The following is a 19,179-nucleotide window of genomic DNA, read 5'->3' as shown; positions in this document are numbered from 1 at the left end:
GCTGCAGTGCCACGTCATCAGGTGAGTGTGTCCACTGAGCTGTGGATGAACTTGGGTTGTTTCACCTTTAATCTAAAGTTCATCTTTACAATGACAAGAGGACATTTTCCCTGGGATCAAAGGTTACGCTCAAGCTCATAATGAAGTAAGAGATCAGAGACACAACTGAGGAAGAAAAACTTGCAAAACTGTAAATTTCAAAAGCCAAGACTATAGTTTTTCGACAGGAAGATGCAGAGTGCAAGACTTTTTATTATCTGTGAATCCATTACTGACTTTGTGTGTAACGTCCTTCCTAGAGTGTTACTAAACTGGGTTGTACCATTAAAACCTAAGAAATGCTTTGGCAAGTAAAGACTTTGGTAAGGAGTGTATTGGATGCTAGTTTGCTCTGTGGCACTGTGATATATTTGTAAATATAGACATGACTTTGTTTTATTTATAGATGCATACATGGAAAAATACATGTTTCAGAGATGATAGTAATAATACACTTTATACTGAGTGGATAGTATGTTATGCTAATGTAACTGATATTATTTGGCCATTTAGTCTAATGTTATTTTAAAATTATTATTATTATTATTGTTTCCTTTATCACCTTTTTACAATCTAAATGGATCATATATTAGCAAGCTAATGTTTGTTCTGTCTGTAAGCTAAGTGACATGACAGTTACCTAGTTAGCTGGTATTCATCACTTACAGAATGAGAATTTTGGTTCTTGGTTAAGTAATTAACTAAAATAGTGGAGTTATGTCTAAACATGGCTTAGTTAACAATCGCTTTCAAAGGCTTAAAAGAGGGAGAAACGTCACTCTTCAGGTTTTTGTCGACTGTCAGCAGGAGAGTTCTTAAAAACCACAAATGATGTAAAGGAGAGACCTGGTTTCCTCAGTCAGGATAAGGGATTAGAGGAAGGTGGTTACCACGGCCATGTGCACTGTCCACAGGTCCCTCAATGGGTTCCTACAACACTGCATGTTAATGACACAGTCCCAGCCCACGGGGTATCGTTCGATGCGGAAAGGAAAAACCATTACTCTTAGTGGTGTGTCCCGGTATCCAAAATAATTAAATTCAAAGTCTGACTAAAACTCACACTGAAATAAATAATTCTAAATAAGTCCGTTTCCACAGCCGAACAGTGCACTATTTGTAAAATTCAGACGGATTTGCCCTCTAAGGAAAAAATGTGTGTGTGCATGTCACTCCAATGCAAATCCAAAAACAGGAGCATTATCAAATATGAAATACATACATCAGGTCTGGTTCACAAACATGGGGAGAAACCTGATTACTGAAAACACATTTTCTGCCTTCAACTGATCTCTCGCTCAACAACCTTGTTTTATGTAACCGTTGGTGTTTGTGGGGTAGCGTCGTTTGAATGATGTAGAGCTGACATTATGTTCCAAACTTAGTGTGAATTTGTGCGCATGTGTGTCTTCTCTGGGCACGGACGGCCTTCTGGGAAACAAAACTATAACTCATAGAACCAACCACCATCAGGGTGTGTATGAGTGGATTCAAAAATATTCTGCACGTTGCACCAATGTCCGCGTGCACACACAGTAAGAGCAAACACGTGCACGCAATGAACCTTGCACGCACGCATGCGCATGCACACGCACGCACGCACGCACACACACACACACACACACACAGGACATTCAGAGGCAGGCCTGTTATGAGCCCCTGCTCTCACTGAGTTGGTGTTGTATAAAACAGTGGAGGAAGTGTGAGTGCAATGACACACACTTCAAACAGAGGGAAAACATAATGTTCGACTTCATTTACCATCTCCAGTTGTCTATCTGACACAGAGGTTGTGTGTGTGCGTGTGTGTGAGAGACTGTGTTGTTCTCCCACCTTGACTATCCTCACCACAGCTGACACCCAGATAACACCAGAAACTTCAAAAGACTTTTTAGAGCCACTAGCCAAAACACTACCACTATGGGAAGAGAGGAGGGAGGGAGGGTGGAGGTATATAGACCCCCATCAGCACACATACAGTATAACACACACACACACACACACACACACACACACACACACACACACACACACACACACACACACACACACACACACACACACACACACACACACACACACACACAGTGTTGGGAACCCAGATTGTTTTTCCTCTTCAGAGAGGAGGCGTAAAATCAGAGCAGAGCCTCAAGTCTGTGCGGAGAGAGAAACCTGCTCTGTGAACATTAGAGGCTGTTGATTGTACTGTATTAGAGGAGATTTAAGAGTTTAGGAGCTTGAGTGACAAATTCCTTTCTTTACCAAGAAGCCGCCTCTCTCTGGGACGGCCCTGCCCAAGCCTTTACAGACCCCCCCCTTATAGTAGGAAATTTTAGCTGCATTCAGTTTATCTCCTTTTCTACGGAGGTTTCACACGTCGCTTAACACGATTTCCCTCCTCGAGCTTTTGGCGCAAAGTACTCTGTTTCTCAAGGGGATTGTCTTTCACACTGTTACTGGTGTGTGTGTGAGCGTGAGCGTGAGTATGTGTGTGTGTGTGTGTGTGTGTGTGTGTGTGGTGGTATGAGTGTTGTCCTTTGTAGTTATTGTTTGTGATGAAAGACTGCATGAGTTTATGTTGCACAATCTTGTCTTTGTAAATGATGATATCAGCGCCAGTTGGTGAATGAATGGGTTCGAGTAGGATGGGGTGAGGCTGGGTATGTGTGTGTGAGTGTGTGTGTGTGTGTGTGTATGTGTGTGTGTTGTGCAGTTGGCATCCAATGCCACTCATTTGAACAGGGCAGGGCAGGAGTGTGAGGGAAAAACTTAACCTTGTGCCACTTGTGGAAACAGTATAACAGTTGTACCATTCTCAGCTTCTGAAGAGTTTTTTTTTTTTTTTAACTTTGGTTGCCTTGTTAGAAACCGTGGCAACTGAGTTTTTATATGTAAATCTGCTCGAACCATAACGAGCCCTTCACCAGGCACATTATCACCTTTCTTGAGGAACTGTACATGGTGAAATGAAACCTGCCCAATTCCCAAAGAGGACTTCTAAACTGTAACACTTCTACTTCAGAGGTGGACACAAAATCCAAACAGCCAAATCAACTAGTTACAGACATGGGCTGTAACTATCAGCTGTGTCCTAGTTCAATACAACAATGCTAATCCACAGCAGGTTTTTTTTTTTTTTTTTACAGAAAGACAAGTGTGCAGCCGTGCTAGCAGCTCTTTGACGCTGTACTTCTAGGCACAGCTAAATGCTAATGCTAACATGGCAGCATGCTCACAATCTTTAAAACAAGGGTTGAAATGCTCACAAAAAGAGAAAAGTAATCCGATCTTTTTATAGTGTCAATTCATTTCCTTCCTTGTTTCAACCTAGCTTATCTCATTCTATATAGTAAAGCTCATCTACTGTAGTTTAGTAGTCTGTTCCTTCAGATTAGTTTTTAGTGTAAACAGGAATATGGTGTGTGTTCATGTTTATTAATGAAAACATGTTGATTGCATTAACTTAAATTACATTAAACTGGTTCTGACTTCTGGTTTCTGAACATTCACATTTGGCGCACTGCTGCAGCCACATGGTGTCTGATCAACAGTCGTGTCATTAAAGTCACTGAGTTGAATTAAGAGTGAGTGAAGAGGCTGACTTCGCTGTTCAGTAAATCCTTACTGAGCCTATGCAGCTGGGGGGGTGTCAGATGTCCCATTGAGGAGGGGGAGGAGGGGGATGATAATCTAAAGGGCCTTTAATGTTTGCAGCAAGATGTTGCAGAACTTTTACCAGTCTGTAGTGGCCAGTACAATGTTCCTGCTGTGGTCTGCTGGGGGCAGCAGCATCAGAACCAATGACTCCAACAACCTGAACAAAGTGATCAGGAAGGCCGGCTCTGTGCTGGGGTCTTCTCTGGAGCTGGTTGTGGAGAGGTGGATGTTGCACTAACTGTTGAGCATCATTGCATCCCGTCCACAACCTACAGCAACAGACTCTTTGAGCTTCTTCCACTGTGACAAAAGGCTTGGCTACAGGAAGTTATTCCTGCAGGCTGCCATCACTCTGTACAATGATTCTCCTCTTTGACAGGAGAGGAGACTCCTCTGACTGACTGCTCCCCTGGATCTGAGTATCAGATTAATCTAAACGTTTGCTCTATATATATGCATCTCTTTATTCAGTATAGTATATTACCACCATTGCACACAGTTTAGCTATAGGTCTAACTTTAGCCTCCATTTTTTCTTATTTATATATTTTTCTTTTTCATACTTTAGTCTTGTCTGTCTGTCTGTCTGTCTGTCTGTCTGTCTGTCTGTCTGTCTGTCTGTCTGTCTGTCAGGGGTGGATGTTTGGGTGGGGGCTTTCAGGGGGGCTGTCAGGACAGTGAAATGAGCGAAATCCCAAAAACTTCCTGCCCTCCACTCCTCCACTCCCTGGTGTCATCATATCCACTCTAGTGGGAGTGCATTCCTCTGGTCAGCCACCCACATCTACGGGATTTGGTTTAAGAGCCCCCTTCCCACCCACCTTAACTGACTACACCCAGGCTGCTATAAACTGCCACCGGACCACCACACAAGTCCTTCAGCTACACCTGCCCCATCCTATTTAATCTGTAATCAGATGAGGTGGTAAACTGAGCATTGGGGTTTCTGAAAAATTATCTTATTAAGATCAAAAGTGACTTGTTGCCAAATGAAAACAAGAACTCTTAGTTGCAAAATAACTGAAGGTTGACAAAGACAAGACAAAGACAAGATTTTCACCCAATCATCAGAAAACACCCACAACATCTTCGCTCAAGCTCACAGAAACACTCTCTTTCTCACACTTGATACACACAGCGTAGGCTACAGATGCTGCAGTGGAAACGCCAGGAAGCACAGGTGTGAAATATAGAGAGAGGTGTGAAAGAAACACTTCACAGCCCTGACTTCCTCTGGAGGCCAAGAGCAACAACAACATCATCATCACATGGAAACATTTACATGACAATAACAGTACAAAACTAGGTGAATAGTGAGTGTTAACATAAAAATAATGGTCTGGGAATATGCTGGTACATGTAGTTTGATCTTATTGTAGCAGCATTTATCATAGAGCCCAGTGTGTGGCTGGCTCAGTCAAAAGATCACATACAAGTCAAAGACTGCCTCAACAGGGAGCCGACACAGTCTCCTGTCTCTCTCTATCAAGAAAACACCGCCGTCACCTAAAGTTCCTTCAGTCGAGACACAGATGAAAGATGATTTACAAATAATTGATGACGTTGCATGAGCTCTGGTGGTTTGAGTTCACAGCCCTTTTCTCAATAGCTTCTTTATTTCAACACCCCAGACATCACCAGGGTTGTATTTTTAAACTTTGGAACGTTCTGACTGATTCGACTGTTTTCACAGGCTGAACTTCCTCAGGACTCAACTTCATGTGGGTGGAGAGCCTTTTTGAAAGTAATGTCCTTTTGTCATGCAGATATAGGTGTCCGTTGTGTAAATGTTCCTTACAGCAGACATGACAGGACATTTAAAGTGAGACAACATGCTCGCATATTTGGCAGCTGGTGTTGGAGAGGAAGCGACAGCGCTGCTGAACAACAGTGCAGAGCTGAAAGTTATAATATTAAAGAAGAGGAGTTTTCTGTTCTCTCACTGCATCACAGATGAATATAAAAAGTTTTTTTTTTTTTGCCATTGAATCATTAATGAATGACAATCTCATGAATGCCATCACTTATTGGATAGTAAAGTAGCTGAAACTAATGAAGTATAATGAAACAGACCTGCAGTATTTTGTCTCCCTGATTTATATCAGTGCAGGTAGGCTAAATAACACAAACAACTTTTTGTATAATGCGATAGTTAGTTGGGACTTAAAAGGAGGACGACAGCTGGTCTGGTTCTGACTGTGGTTGTACAAGTTTTTTTTAATGCATCATTTGGCCTGACCTGGTAATATTGTCATCATTACTATGAGGTAAAAGTGACTCAGGCTTATTCAGCCATTATGTAATGAGGTACATGTCTGAAAATGGAGTATGACTGAAATCAAAAACAAGAACATGAATGAAATCTCTTTGTTCTACTTCTATGATATTCCTATGTTTTCTGACCCATCCTGATGAAGCAAACTTTACTGATTCTCCACAAAGGTTAGACTGAACATTCAAATGACCTAAAACTACTATCAGATGTAAGTCTGATTACACCTGTTTCACAATAACAGAGGATGCACAATGAGGCAGCCTCAGTCTGACACAGTTAGATTGTGAAATAGCTGCTGCAGAGATACTGCGCATTCCTATTTTATCTTCAAAACACATCTCAGTCGAGTAGCCAGAGAACACACTGTACACACACTTCTTCAGCAAAAAGCCTGCAGACAGAAGTCATTACTGCAGACATGTGACTTCATTTCACACTAACCACCAAATCATTAAAATCTCATTCCCCACACTGCTTGAGTCAAAGAAGGTGAACGCAGCGAGAACATCATCTCTGTTTGTGTGTTTTCACTGGAGAGTGAAATAACAGCTTTATTTATTCCAAAAGTAAAAGTTAGAGCTGCAAATCGAATGTTGAGTAACTCTCCTGTTTCTATGTATTTTGTACATTTCTACTCAAATGAGTGACATGTGATTCTTTTACAAAGTCTCATTCATGCATCATAAACTAACAAACCCAGCTTTAATGGATGAGTGAGTATTGTGCTAAAATAGGACGAGGTCTGTTTAATGAGTGTCCTTCAGCTCTGTCAGGTTATTCACGTCCATTCAGCTGCGTTATCCACTGTAAATGAATAAACCGGGGGAAAGGACACATGAATGGCTCATTCTGTGTGCGTTTGTTGGCTTTACAGTAAGCAAAGTAGGTTACTCCAGAAGAGCGGGCTGATAATGGTTCACTGAGAACGACCTGGAAAATATGGGCACGTCAGCAGAGTTTGTGAGTCCACTGCTGCACTTCAAAAGAGAGTTCAACACTACTTCAGAACGGAGGGTAAAACAGGCAGAAGGACAATTCAATATTTATTAATTCATGGAAAGTTTGCATCATTTAAAGAAATAGTCCAGCATTTTGGGAAATATGCTTTCTAGTGGAAAGTCATGTGAGAAGTTCGATACTACTCTCACACCTGTATGGTAAATGTGGTGTTACTGCTAGCAGCCCGTTAGCTTAGCTTGGCACAAAGACTGGAAACTAAACAGCTAGCCTGGCTCTGTCAGAAGGTATTTAAATCCACCTACCAGCATTTCTTAAGATAGTTAACACTTTGGGCTCCATTTCAACTGTCCAAAGCACATGGTCTAAAGCACGAGTGCATTTGGGGCATGTCAACATCCACTTCTGCTAATTTAAAGGCAGAAAAAACAGTATCTTGTCTCTTAGTTATTCATGGTGCATTGCTTTTATAATTGTGGTGAGTTTATTACATATTGTGACTGACCAGTGAACCCACCATGCTCTCACAGCGCACCCTGTGCATCCCGAGGAGGCAAGGAATGATGAGCAAATCAATGTGCTGCACAAAGAACAATACATTAATGTTAATATATTTTCTGATCTTCTGAGGCTGTATTATGAAATGGACTTATCAAAATATCTGAAGGCTTGCCGTTTCCCCCTGTTTATACTCTTTGTGCTAAGCTATGCTAACCAACTGCTGTCTGTAGCTTCATATTTAGCATACAGACATGTTCATATAAATTGAACTGTCAGAGAGCGATAGCGAGGAACCTAATACCGGACATTTGATATTGGTTCATCTTTTTATTGAACGTACTGAAAGGATCACTGTGCGGTTCTGTTTCTCTTGCCTTTTCTCTCCCCAGTCAGATTTCTAATCACTGCCTTCTCATACACTGTCGTCCGATCCAAATCCCTCTGTGCTCTATATATAAAGTGATCCCTCTGTTCCTGCCCTGAGTCTGTCACAGTGCTGGAGGTCCAGCGAGGGTGAGTGGAGTTTGATTTCAGACCCAATTAGACTGGAGGTATTTGGGTGGTGGTGGTGATGCTGGTGGGGGATGGAGGGGGTGTGGGGGTGTTAAATTAGATTTGCTCTTCCTGTCCAGGACAATGGCTCCACTGTGGTTCACAGCTTTGGGAAGAAGAAGCTTCAGTAACCTGATGTGAATCTGCACAAATTTCTCTCCCACGTGCATTTAGCAGGTTTATCTGTATTATAACTGGTCTAAAATATAAGAACACATCTGACAGAGTGTCTTGTTTCACTGTTGAAATGAAACAAGACATTTGCAAAGCGTTCACACACTTTATTAAAGGCAAGGTCAGTCCTACTCTTGTGTAATGATGAAAGATGATCTGTTATTTAATGTTTTACCAGTGACACCAAATAACCAAAAACCCACTGAATGCTCAATAAACTGATTGCAGAGCTCTCGTCAACATTTTTTAAAGGAATAATTTAACATTTTTGGGAGCATGCTTATTTACTGTCTTGCTGATCATTAGATGAGAAGATTGAAAACACTGGACGAAGCCAGGCTTGAAGTGGAAAGAAAGCTACAAGGCAAAATCCCAAAATATCAAACTATTCTTTTAATTGGTAATAAGATAAACTGGGTACATATACCATACAGTCAATATGTCTACATCTATACTGTCCAGCAACATATACAATGTAATCACCAACAAAACAGTGAGTTTAAATATTCAAATGACATTTTAGATTTAAATTTTTTCTTTCTAAAAGGGGCTGATTGTTTTGCATTTTGTCCTTTTGTGTGTTTGTTTGAGTCTGTGTGTGTGTTTGTCGCAGAACTCGTCTCTGTTCTCACATCTACGGCTGTCCTCCATATCAAAGGGCCAGGAGTCGTCGCCTCCATCTGAAGCAGCTCACACCTCAGATACTTGACTCCACAACGGCAGGTCATAAAACACACACACACAAACACCCCCCCCCCCAGCAGACTGGCTGGCTTGCTTGAAGAGAATGGGAAAGATACACACAAACAAACACACATTCACAGTGACCTGCACGCATACATACGCACAAACACATAGTAATGTTGTTTTTCCCACCAGCACAGCATTGCTCTGTATATCTGTGGTGTGGAACAGCATACTGTATGACTCCATTTCTATCTCCTTGGCACTCTGACACCAAGGGGGGGGGGGGGGTAACCCTGCTGACCACAGATATTATGCAGGTCACCGAGCCACAGGCATCCCAACACCAGGTGTCTGCAATAGTGGGCAAGAACTCACACACTCAAAGTTCCTGACATCTCTAAATCACATCAAATTTGACATGAAATCCGTATCTAAATTCAGCCATAGTGAAGAAACAAAAATAAGCAGCAGCCCGGCTCCCTACACAGTTCAAAACACACCTAACAGCAACTTGATCCTTCTCTCTGACTCAGATGGAAAGTGAGTAAGTGCATTTCCCAAAATGCTGAACAAAAGAGGAGGAAGAGGAGCAGATTATCTCTTGTTTGTGGCCTTTCAGTGTGAATAGACCATAGGTGTTACTAATCCAATCAATAGCTGCAGTCTCAGGGTTGTGGCATTGTGCACGCCGCCACACTGCCACTGGGTCACTTGAACACAACGGAGTCATCATTAATGTTCTCAGTAAGAGGCGTGCTTTTCCTATATATGACAAGACAACATGTCTGCCGTGAATGTATCCATCTCAGTGTGGAGGTGGACTGAAGGCCCGGTCACTGTGTCACCAAACCTCTAGACCCAAACATTTGGAAGATGCTCAGACTCATTTTGCTAAGCCGGTGTGACCAATAAGACCTGCTGCACATTCAGACAAACATACACGCATTAAACACAGATTAAAGTGGACTCACAAATACAAACACACAAACATCCACTCCAAGACACATTAACACACTGACACACACTCACACACTTAGAAATACTCTCCTGGAGACAGCAGTGAGTGCGTTCTTGAAGACAGGATGACTTCATTAAATTTAGCAAAAAATGTCCTCCAGGCTCACTGTTGTGTATTTAAGTTTAGAACATCACTTGAGCTTGAGCTTTAAAAGTAGAAAGATGACATATTTTTCCAATTGAAGGTTTTGGTTTTATTTATTTTTTTATAGTCAGTGGAATTTGATTTCTCTTGGGTTTTTCTGTTGTTTTTCATTTACATGAGGAACTCAACTTTTCTGGCCAAGTCACTCATTCATTTGATACAAGATCACCAATTTACCGCCTCATTTCTCCTTTCTGTGTTGTGCGCACATTCCTGCAGTGTGTACGACATGTGTTAAAATAAACCAAGAATTCAGTGCAATTTTCATGGTCGTTTTGGAGGCGAGAGTAGGTTTTGAGTGGCTTGGCTCAGAGAGTGAAAGGTCACACAAAAGAAATGAGACAAACACTCAAGCTCGTTTCCCACAGTGGAGACGTGTGTCCAGGAGGAAATGTAGGACGGTTTACGGTAAGTAACACACTCTCTGCCTCCCACACACACGCACACACGCACACACACACGTACACACACACACAGAAAAACTGGAATCTCCAAATGAGAAGTGAATATCGATGGACAAAGGAGGGTAGCACACTCTTTTTTACACACACACACACACACATACATACATAGACACACACACAAAGACACCCAGTCTGTAATTATGCCTATTGTGTTCTCTTCCTGTTGTAGAGAAAACCTCTCCATCTTGGTCATGTTGTTGAGCTCATATCTGATTTGCAGCTGACAGCTTATCTGAACCTGACTGAACGTATGTACATAAACACATATAGAACACACCCACCCCCACACACACACCCACACCCACACCCACACACACACACACACCCACACACACACACACACACACACACACACACTCTTTTGGATAAAATCCTGGTATGAAAACATTTAAGGAATATTAAATGCACTTCCTGGGCCTTCACATCACGAAACACCTTCTGCCATTAAAAGAAAAGTTGGACTTGGACAGTTACTACAATAAAAATGTGCCCCCCTGCCCCCTCCCCAGTTTCTGGGACTTTTGAGGAGATGCTTTGCCATCTTGTGTTATGTTTTGAGATACCATCAGTGGTGACAGACACAATAAGGGTGGTTCCTGGAGGAAAGCTGGGAAAATAGAGGAAGTGAGTGTTTTGATGACAGGAAGTTGCACCATGGCTGTTTGTGAGGGACACTTGAGAGATGTCAGCTGTCAGTCCTCTGTGTGTGTAATGGGGAGAATTCCAGGTGAACAAACCTGTTATTGGCGTGCGTGTGTGTGTGTGTGTATGTGTGTGTGTGTGTGTACACCTGGGGTATTTGTGAGCAAATTCACTCGGTAGGGCCGGGCAAAATATAATTATTCAGAAAACCAACCTCAGACATTCCAGAGACAATGACACGGAACCACACACACACACACACACACACACACACACACACACACACACACACTTTTCACTCCCTCACTGCCAAACTACAATTAGCGCCCTTCGTTCCAGGAATGCTCCACCACCCATAGCATGAAATGATGTCATCAACCCGTTTTAACATCAGTGTGTGTTTGTGGTGTTTTTTTATGTTAGGGTGCGTCTGTTTATACATATTAGTGTGCGTGGATATATCAGTGGGTATGCATTAACACTGCTGTCTTACACTGCTTTGGTATTTGTTTGTGTCTGAGTGAGTGCGCATGAAAATCCCAAGTGAGCAAACGTGTACAACATGTGTGTTACTATGAGTTAAGCAGGTATGGTATATTAGTTAGTCTGCAAGGGCATAGTTATGCATAGTTGTTTGTTAGTGTGTGTGTGTGTGTGTGTGTGTGTGTGTGTGTGTGTAGCCTTACTGAGCAGAGGTGCTGGTACATTAGAGATGAAGTCAGAGGCTGAATTTCGGACTTCGTGGTCTTCATCCTGCAGCAACGTGAACAGACTCCCCCACAGAGAAACTGTAGTAGACAGCCCTGAGACAGAAACACACACACACACAACCACACAACCACACACACAACCACACACACAACCACACACACACACACACACACACACACACACACACACACACACACACACACACACACACACAAAGATTCTTTAGTCAGCACTCATGCACAAAACTGTTCAGAAAATGATTTTCACTTTATCTTTAACAACACAAATTTAACTTGAACATGTTTCTGTTCACATCAAAGTATCTTAACCGCACCAGAGGTAAATACGTTTTTACCATAACTGAGACTAACCTAGTGGTAGATGAGGGCTGGTCAGCACGGTGTCAGCACAGTTGACCAACACGTTGGCGGCCATTAGCTTCATCTCCACTGGCTGCTCCTCGCTGCAGCATGAGCACACCAGTGCCCCCCACTGAGCTAAGCCAGACATTGCACTTGCACCCTAGAAATTAATATCGCAACATATTTTTATATTGCTGTATCACAATATAGCAGATTTACACAAAATCATATATAAAAGAATGATATTGAAGTTTAACGCAATGATCTGTGTTCCACTGTTATTCATCGGATCAGATTAAACTCTTTATATGTGTAAAACAAAAACCTCCATAAATCATTTAGTCAGATTTTATTAATCCTTATGACCACTACACGACCATCATGATGGTTGTTAGACTTTGATGTTTACTTGAAGGTTTTTATTTCACCAGTTAAACTGATCTTTGAAATAGAAAACCTACAATCAACAGTGATAATAGAGATGCAAACCTACACATGGATCAACAAGTAAGAGGCTGCCCTGAAAGAAATTTCATACCTCCAGACCAGTAACAAGCTAGTCACAAAAAGAGCCCAGTTTACTGAAATAACATTATCATTAAAAACTTCAACTGCATGTTTTTCATTATTTTCTATACGGATAAAAAAAATGCTAATTTTGCCAAAACTACAAGAATTTCTCCGTCAAAAATCAATCAATCTGTCTTACATGTCACTTAAATCTTGCTCACATGAATGTTCTTCACCTTGTTAGCATTTTGTTAATATCTTGTTTCTTTGTCAGATTCATTGACCTCTTTCATAGCAAACATTTTGACTTGTCACAGCAGCAGAAGCACAGGTGGAACTAATAACAGTGATAACAGCTCTGTTTCAGAAATCATTGCAATTCAGTGTTATTAGCTGTGTTATTAGTGGCACCTGTGTTTTAAAGTCAAAGTGCGTGTACTGTGAAAAAGGTCTGTTCCCTCGACTGTCTTTTTTTGATTTGCCTGTGCCAGGGAAACACTGCCTGTGCTCGGGAAACACTGCCTGTGCCAGGCAAACACTGCCTGTGCTCGAGAAACACTGCCTGTGCCAGGCAAACACTGCCTGTGCCAGGGAAACACTGCCCTGAAATGTTTTAAACGTTACAGGTTAATCAGTCTTTACCTGTGGGTCAGAGCTCACCAGCTGAACCACCAGCTGAGAGGCCAGGGTCAGGGCGGCACAGTGGAGCTCCACACTGAAACACAAAATCAAACACCTTCAGCATCCAAATGTTGAACTTGGCCAGATTATTTTTTAATTGTTCATCCTTGGTACAGACTGTAAATCCCTTTCAGGCAAAGTAGGGATTTGTATAAACATGACTATTTTTATCTTAAGGGATCTCAGCTTCACTCTTCATCCAATACACTGGAGATTCACAGAAATTAAGAGTAAATGTTGTTTTGCTAGTTGGGTGAAACCGTCCTTTAAGTTGCCACATCAGTGCAGTGGGAAGGTCTGATTGTGTGAATGTGCTCCTCGGGTCGTTCTGTGGAAACCATTATGCACACATTACAACCCAGTGCGGTCAACTACACACACACACACACACACACACACACACACACACACACACACACACACACACACACACACACACGCACACACGCACACACACGCACACACACGCACACACACACACTCACACACTCAACTGTATTGACTTACAATCCACAAAAGAAGTGTGCTGGTACTCACCACTACATTATGGATCACAATAGCCTCAGTGCCATTCAATCACATGGCAGACAAGGGCAGCCAGCAACCCAATCTCATCGCTCCCTGGCTCTAATCATAACCCTGGGGCGACTCCAAAGGGAAAGTGGATCCCCGGGTCCAAAGATTGTGGCCAGGAAAAGGCTTTACAGGGCTAAAAGCCTTTGTAATCCAATCCTTATTCAAGCCTGTATTCTCTTGTTGGGGTGAGAAAAGTACAGCAGTGGCTTGTCAAGGAAGGTGTGTGTGCCTGTCAATTCATGTCAGAGGGCTTACAGTGTGTACGCACACACAAACACTGGAACAGTATGTGCCAAATCAGTTTGAGGTAAGAGGGGCCCTATGACTCATGGACCTGTAAGCTCTCACTAAAGTAATGGCTCGACCCTGACACTTGAGAATAATGTAATGGAGGAATCATGTTCTGATGACGGCCTTTGAGAGCAGAAATATCAGCTTTCATCCACACACACCTCTCTGTGTACTTACTTTTAAAAACTACCTGGTGGACAGTTCTGGTTCAGTAAATACTGCAATGACACATCAGCCACTACATAAACACCTATAAAGAAAGGTACGAGTGCACGTCAGGTACCCAGGTGCGGTGTTAAGGTGCAGCCAGTGAACCTGCATGTCCCTCCTCCATGGACTCTGGCTCTGAATGAAGGCCTGACAGCCAGCCTGCCCCAGCAGCGTGAGGGCTCTTTCACAAGCAGAGGGAGCCAGAAAAAAAAAGTGGGAAATAAAGGAGGAGGGGCAGTATGTGGTTGCATCTTGCCCTGTAGAACATTCATGTCTCTTCCATCCATCACAGCTAAAAGCTGCTCTGGGATTGCTTAGGGATTGTTTTGACAGCAGGCTTTCAGGACGGAGTAACACATTTGCCTCCCTTTTCCTGCAGTTACCTTGAAATGAATTAAAGTTACAACAGGTACTGACATGACCCTTCAGCTCAGAGCTGAAGTGTTGAGCTGAAGTTGGTGTAGAAGTTTCCAGAACAAAACCACATGCATTAACATAATTGCAAAAATGTCTAGCATTAGAATACATTTGTTATTTTTAGCCATGTTAGTGGTGTGGCTCTGGAGATGACGATGTCTGGTCCAGACTGAAAATCTCAACAACCAGAGGATTGATTGCCATGACATCTGGTACAGACATTCATGGCGTCTCTCCCCCAGGATGAATTGTAATAACTTTGATCTCTTCACTTCTCATCCAGCTTCTCATCTGGTCAATATGATTTTTTCTACTTTGACATGTTCCTACAAAACTATTGATATTCCCATCAGCCTCGGCTGCACTTTGTGTTTAGTACATATTAGCAAATCGTTAGCATGCGGCTATGGTGAACTAAAATAGTGTCATTGTGAGCCTCTTACCATGGCAACATCAGCATTTAACTCAAGGCTATGTCTAAGTGCAGCCTTACTGAGATGCTAGCATGGCTGTAGACGCTGGCTCAAGGGATGAATGACTTATGAGGTATCCTGATAGATGTTTGAAAATCGAAAGTATTTTAAATACCACATTTTTCAAAATAAAGTTCACTGCAAAACACTTTAAAAAGCTTTACAATAGTGTTTGGCAGAGCTGGAAATTATGATTTAAACTATGAAAAATTAATCAGACTGAGCATCGGTTTAATGGTTGTAGAATACTTTTTGTGATGATTTGATACAAAAATCTTAAAGTATTATTTGCATGATTACTTGAGGCCTAATCTACTGTACTGATATGACTTCAGGCAACATACAACTTCATCTTTTGACCCAAAGGAAACAAAGAATTACACTGAGATAATTCCAGGATGATGTCAAATAAGATTTGTACATGATGTGTATACGTGTGTGTTCTCTGACCTGTGAACAGAGTTCTGAGCCAGAGTGAGGAGGTGCAGAAGGACCTCCTCCTGGGACAACATCTTAGCACCATCCCTCCACAGGAGTTCACCACTGGAGCTCAACACGCACAGCACCTGAAGGACCAGAGAGGAGAGGATATAACACACTGATATAGTCACTCCTGTTCACTTCCATCTCTCTCACACACACACACACACACACACGGCTACTGGTGGGGGAAGTTGCTCAGGGCCATCCATCAACACAGCTTTGGTGTCCTCTCTGCAGTACGCCTGGCAAGTTGCCCCGAGGGTATTTTTACCACACCGGTCAGATCCTCCCTACGCACACCCTAACCACGGGTACACAGCTGCCTCGCTTTCTCTCTCTCAAACACACACACACACACACACACACACACACACACACACACACACACACACAATTATATGCATGTATATGGATGCAGATGACAACACACATGCACAAGAAGAAGCGTGTGATTGAAGGGATATTAAAATTTCCATCAGAAGGTCTTTGTCCTGCTTCACTCAGTTTAACCTCCTACACTTGATTTTCTTTGTCAGTAACCCCTCGCTGCTTCCCCGTCCTCTCCATCCTTCCCATGCTGTTTTCTTTCCCCGGTCACTCCTCCAGAGAGGGAGGCAGCTGATTGAGTCAGAAAAGGAAAAGACTTGTTTTCCACCATGTGAGACCCCCGTTAAAAACACACATCCAGCCGAGAACACATGTTGACATTCCTCCTGCATATCTCAATGATTATTATTTCTTTCAAGGCCCCAGCCTGTTATTTGAGCTTTTAAATAAAGCTTGCTTTACAGGATCTGTGTGTGGGTGGAGACCAGGGCGAGCGGGTGTATGCAGTGTCTGTGTGTAAACATCTGTGTGCGTGTGACTGTATATTTGTGTATGTGAGCAGTAAAAAGACAAGGTAGCAAGGTAGAGCTCCTTAGCTAATGTGTTTGTTGTTCTGACTTCCTCTGACTGGTCTGATAGTTCAGTCGATCCAAAATGAATCCTCATGAGGTTTAAGAAACAACGGAACATTGGACCGACACATTTTTAAAAGTCATATTTAGAGAATGTTAAAGTTGCACTCATTTTTTGAATTTTGCAACTGATCATTAAAGTCTGTGTAATGTAAAAAGGGATTCCTATAGTGACAAACCCACAGAGAATTATCTATGAACTCTGCAGCGCTCTTTCAGCTCTTTGTTTTGGTTGTTGCCGACAAACATAACTGTCAACAAACTCATTTCCAGCTGTGGCAGCACATTGGATTTACATTTGTCAGCTGGGCAGAAACAAGACTTGATGAAAGCTGTTGTTGTTCTGTGTCTGCTGATGTGTAAATAGACCACTGTTTGCTAGAAAATGTAACAACTTAATAATGTGATATCATGTGAATGTTTGTTCCGCTGCCCCCAAGTGGCCAATAAAATCCATTAATGCAGCTTTAAGCAAATGCACCAGCTGCAGAGCGTGTGGTTAATAATTCTGACAATAGTACATAGTGTACACTCAGTGCTAATTTTGTCAATTTTTCATCCTGTTGGAAATGTTCAAATGCATCCACAAAATATCTGCAGTCCATTGGCTCTTTTCAACTCCAAGGAGAGTGAATCAATCATTGGGCCACTAATGCCGAACCAGTGTCATTCATTTTCATTTCTCTCTCTTTACTGCAAAACTGAAATTCTTTTTTTCTTTCTATTTTACAGAGTTGAGGGAATTATATCAGTTAAACTCCCACCTATTGCCCACGTTTTTCCCCATTTGTCCACCCGTCTGTCTGCCAGGCGTTTAACTGCTAGCTCCAGTGCAGCTGGTCTCACCATCTCTGCTGCTTCTGACTTTTAAAACCTGCTTTAATGAGCTGGTGTCCTGCAACACACTCGACTGCCCTCATACTCAAATATACACAGACACAGGATAACATGCCAACTCAGGAGTAGACGTGTACAGACTTTCATGGCTGTAACATGCAAATAAACAGTGGCACCCACCCTGCATGAACAGACGCACACTAATGTTAACACATACAAAGGTTACACTCTACCTAGCTTGCACTACAGTGCTGTCGAACACTTATTCTTTCTTTCCTTTTCACCTTGACAGCCTCAAGGTGCTGCTGCTTTTCACTGGTGTCTGCCCATGTCAAAGCATGGAAGAGATTTTGATCAAGAAGAAAGGCTGCTGGATGAAATTTCACCACACGACGAAAGCATAAGGAATCCCCAAACTGCCTAAAGTAAAAGAGAGAAAATCTTTTTCACTGTCACTCTATAGACTCAGTAACAGCTGCCTCAAAATACCATCCCGCAATCTCTTCTACTAGCCTCCTGCTTTCTCCTTTGGCTTAAAAATGATGCATGTGAATCGAATCACGGCAAACAACACTGACAAGAGCTGACTCACAAAACAAAATCATGACTATTTGTATTTCTTTCAGCAGAACATAAACTCGAACCTTTGAAGAAACGGAAATGAATTTTGGAATTTGTTTAAACAGACTTTAAATTTGTTAAGCTTTGATAACATGGGTCCGCCTCATTGCCCACATATGTTGTCTTAAGGATTAGCTAGTGGTCAATTTTAGCACAATATCATGTAGGGCTGCATCATATGCAAAAAAAAAATCAAAAAATCATGCGATTATTTTGGTAGATATTGCAACTGCGATTTTAGTTGGAATGGTCGTTTTGTAGCATTTCTTTTTCACTGAAACATTAAAAAAATGGTGATGTGATTTTTGTTTGGTCTTGTACCAAACAAACATGTTCCTTTACATCTGCAGAATATGATTTGTAGGCCGGGGCGTCTCTGTAGCACCACATCACAGCAATGCACAACAATGTGACACATTTTACCTTTATCAAAAGAAATTGCAGCTCCTGTGATTTGGATATTGCATTTGGGCGTATTGCGATTTCAATTAGATTTCGATTAACTGTACAACCCTAATATCGTGTGTATAGCCACTAAGTGCATCTTTTAAGTTTCAAAAAGAGTCAGATGGAAACATTAAAAAAAAATTCAGATACAGTGTTTTAAACCAACACATGGAGCTAACATTTGCTTAAATAATTAGCTAGCTGTCGCCGATTAAAACTGCCAGTTGTCAATTCAGCCGGCAAGATCTACAGCCATCAGCTAGAAATGAGAATCTCTCTTTTGAAATCGAGAATCTATTGTTGCAAAAATCGCTCAAAATTTCAAGTGGTAAAACCTGTCGCCGCCACCACATCACTGTCACCTGCATATCTGCTGCGAATGGAAAAGCTTGACAGTGGCCAACTGTAGCAGAAACCCACACGGGATCACCATTTAATATCAAACATCTTGTGTCAATGATAAGAACATTGTATATCTGTCAAAACAAATAT

General features: G+C 42.0%; 1 protein-coding gene across 1 annotated transcript in view; it reads right to left on the bottom strand.

The window, feature by feature from the left end:
- thada (THADA, armadillo repeat containing) overlaps window positions 1–19,179 on the bottom strand; it is a 93,833-nt gene that overhangs the window by 1,281 nt on the left and 73,373 nt on the right. The window contains exons 33-36 of the mRNA XM_022744001.1: window positions 15,791–15,906; window positions 13,335–13,407; window positions 12,192–12,342; window positions 11,796–11,912 (exon numbers count right to left, since the gene is read on the bottom strand). Of these exons, the coding sequence (XP_022599722.1) occupies window positions 11,796–11,912; window positions 12,192–12,342; window positions 13,335–13,407; window positions 15,791–15,906 (457 nt within the window). The remainder of the gene's footprint in view (window positions 1–11,795; window positions 11,913–12,191; window positions 12,343–13,334; window positions 13,408–15,790; window positions 15,907–19,179) is intronic.

The sequence above is a fragment of the Seriola dumerili genome, unplaced genomic scaffold (genome assembly GCF_002260705.1).
Source record: "Seriola dumerili isolate Sdu_G_001 unplaced genomic scaffold, Sdu_1.0 BDQW01000073.1, whole genome shotgun sequence".
Classification (NCBI taxonomy): domain Eukaryota; kingdom Metazoa; phylum Chordata; class Actinopteri; order Carangiformes; family Carangidae; genus Seriola; species Seriola dumerili.
The sequence above is the reverse complement of the archived record's forward strand: the minus strand, read 5'-3'. Positions and strand labels throughout refer to the sequence as shown.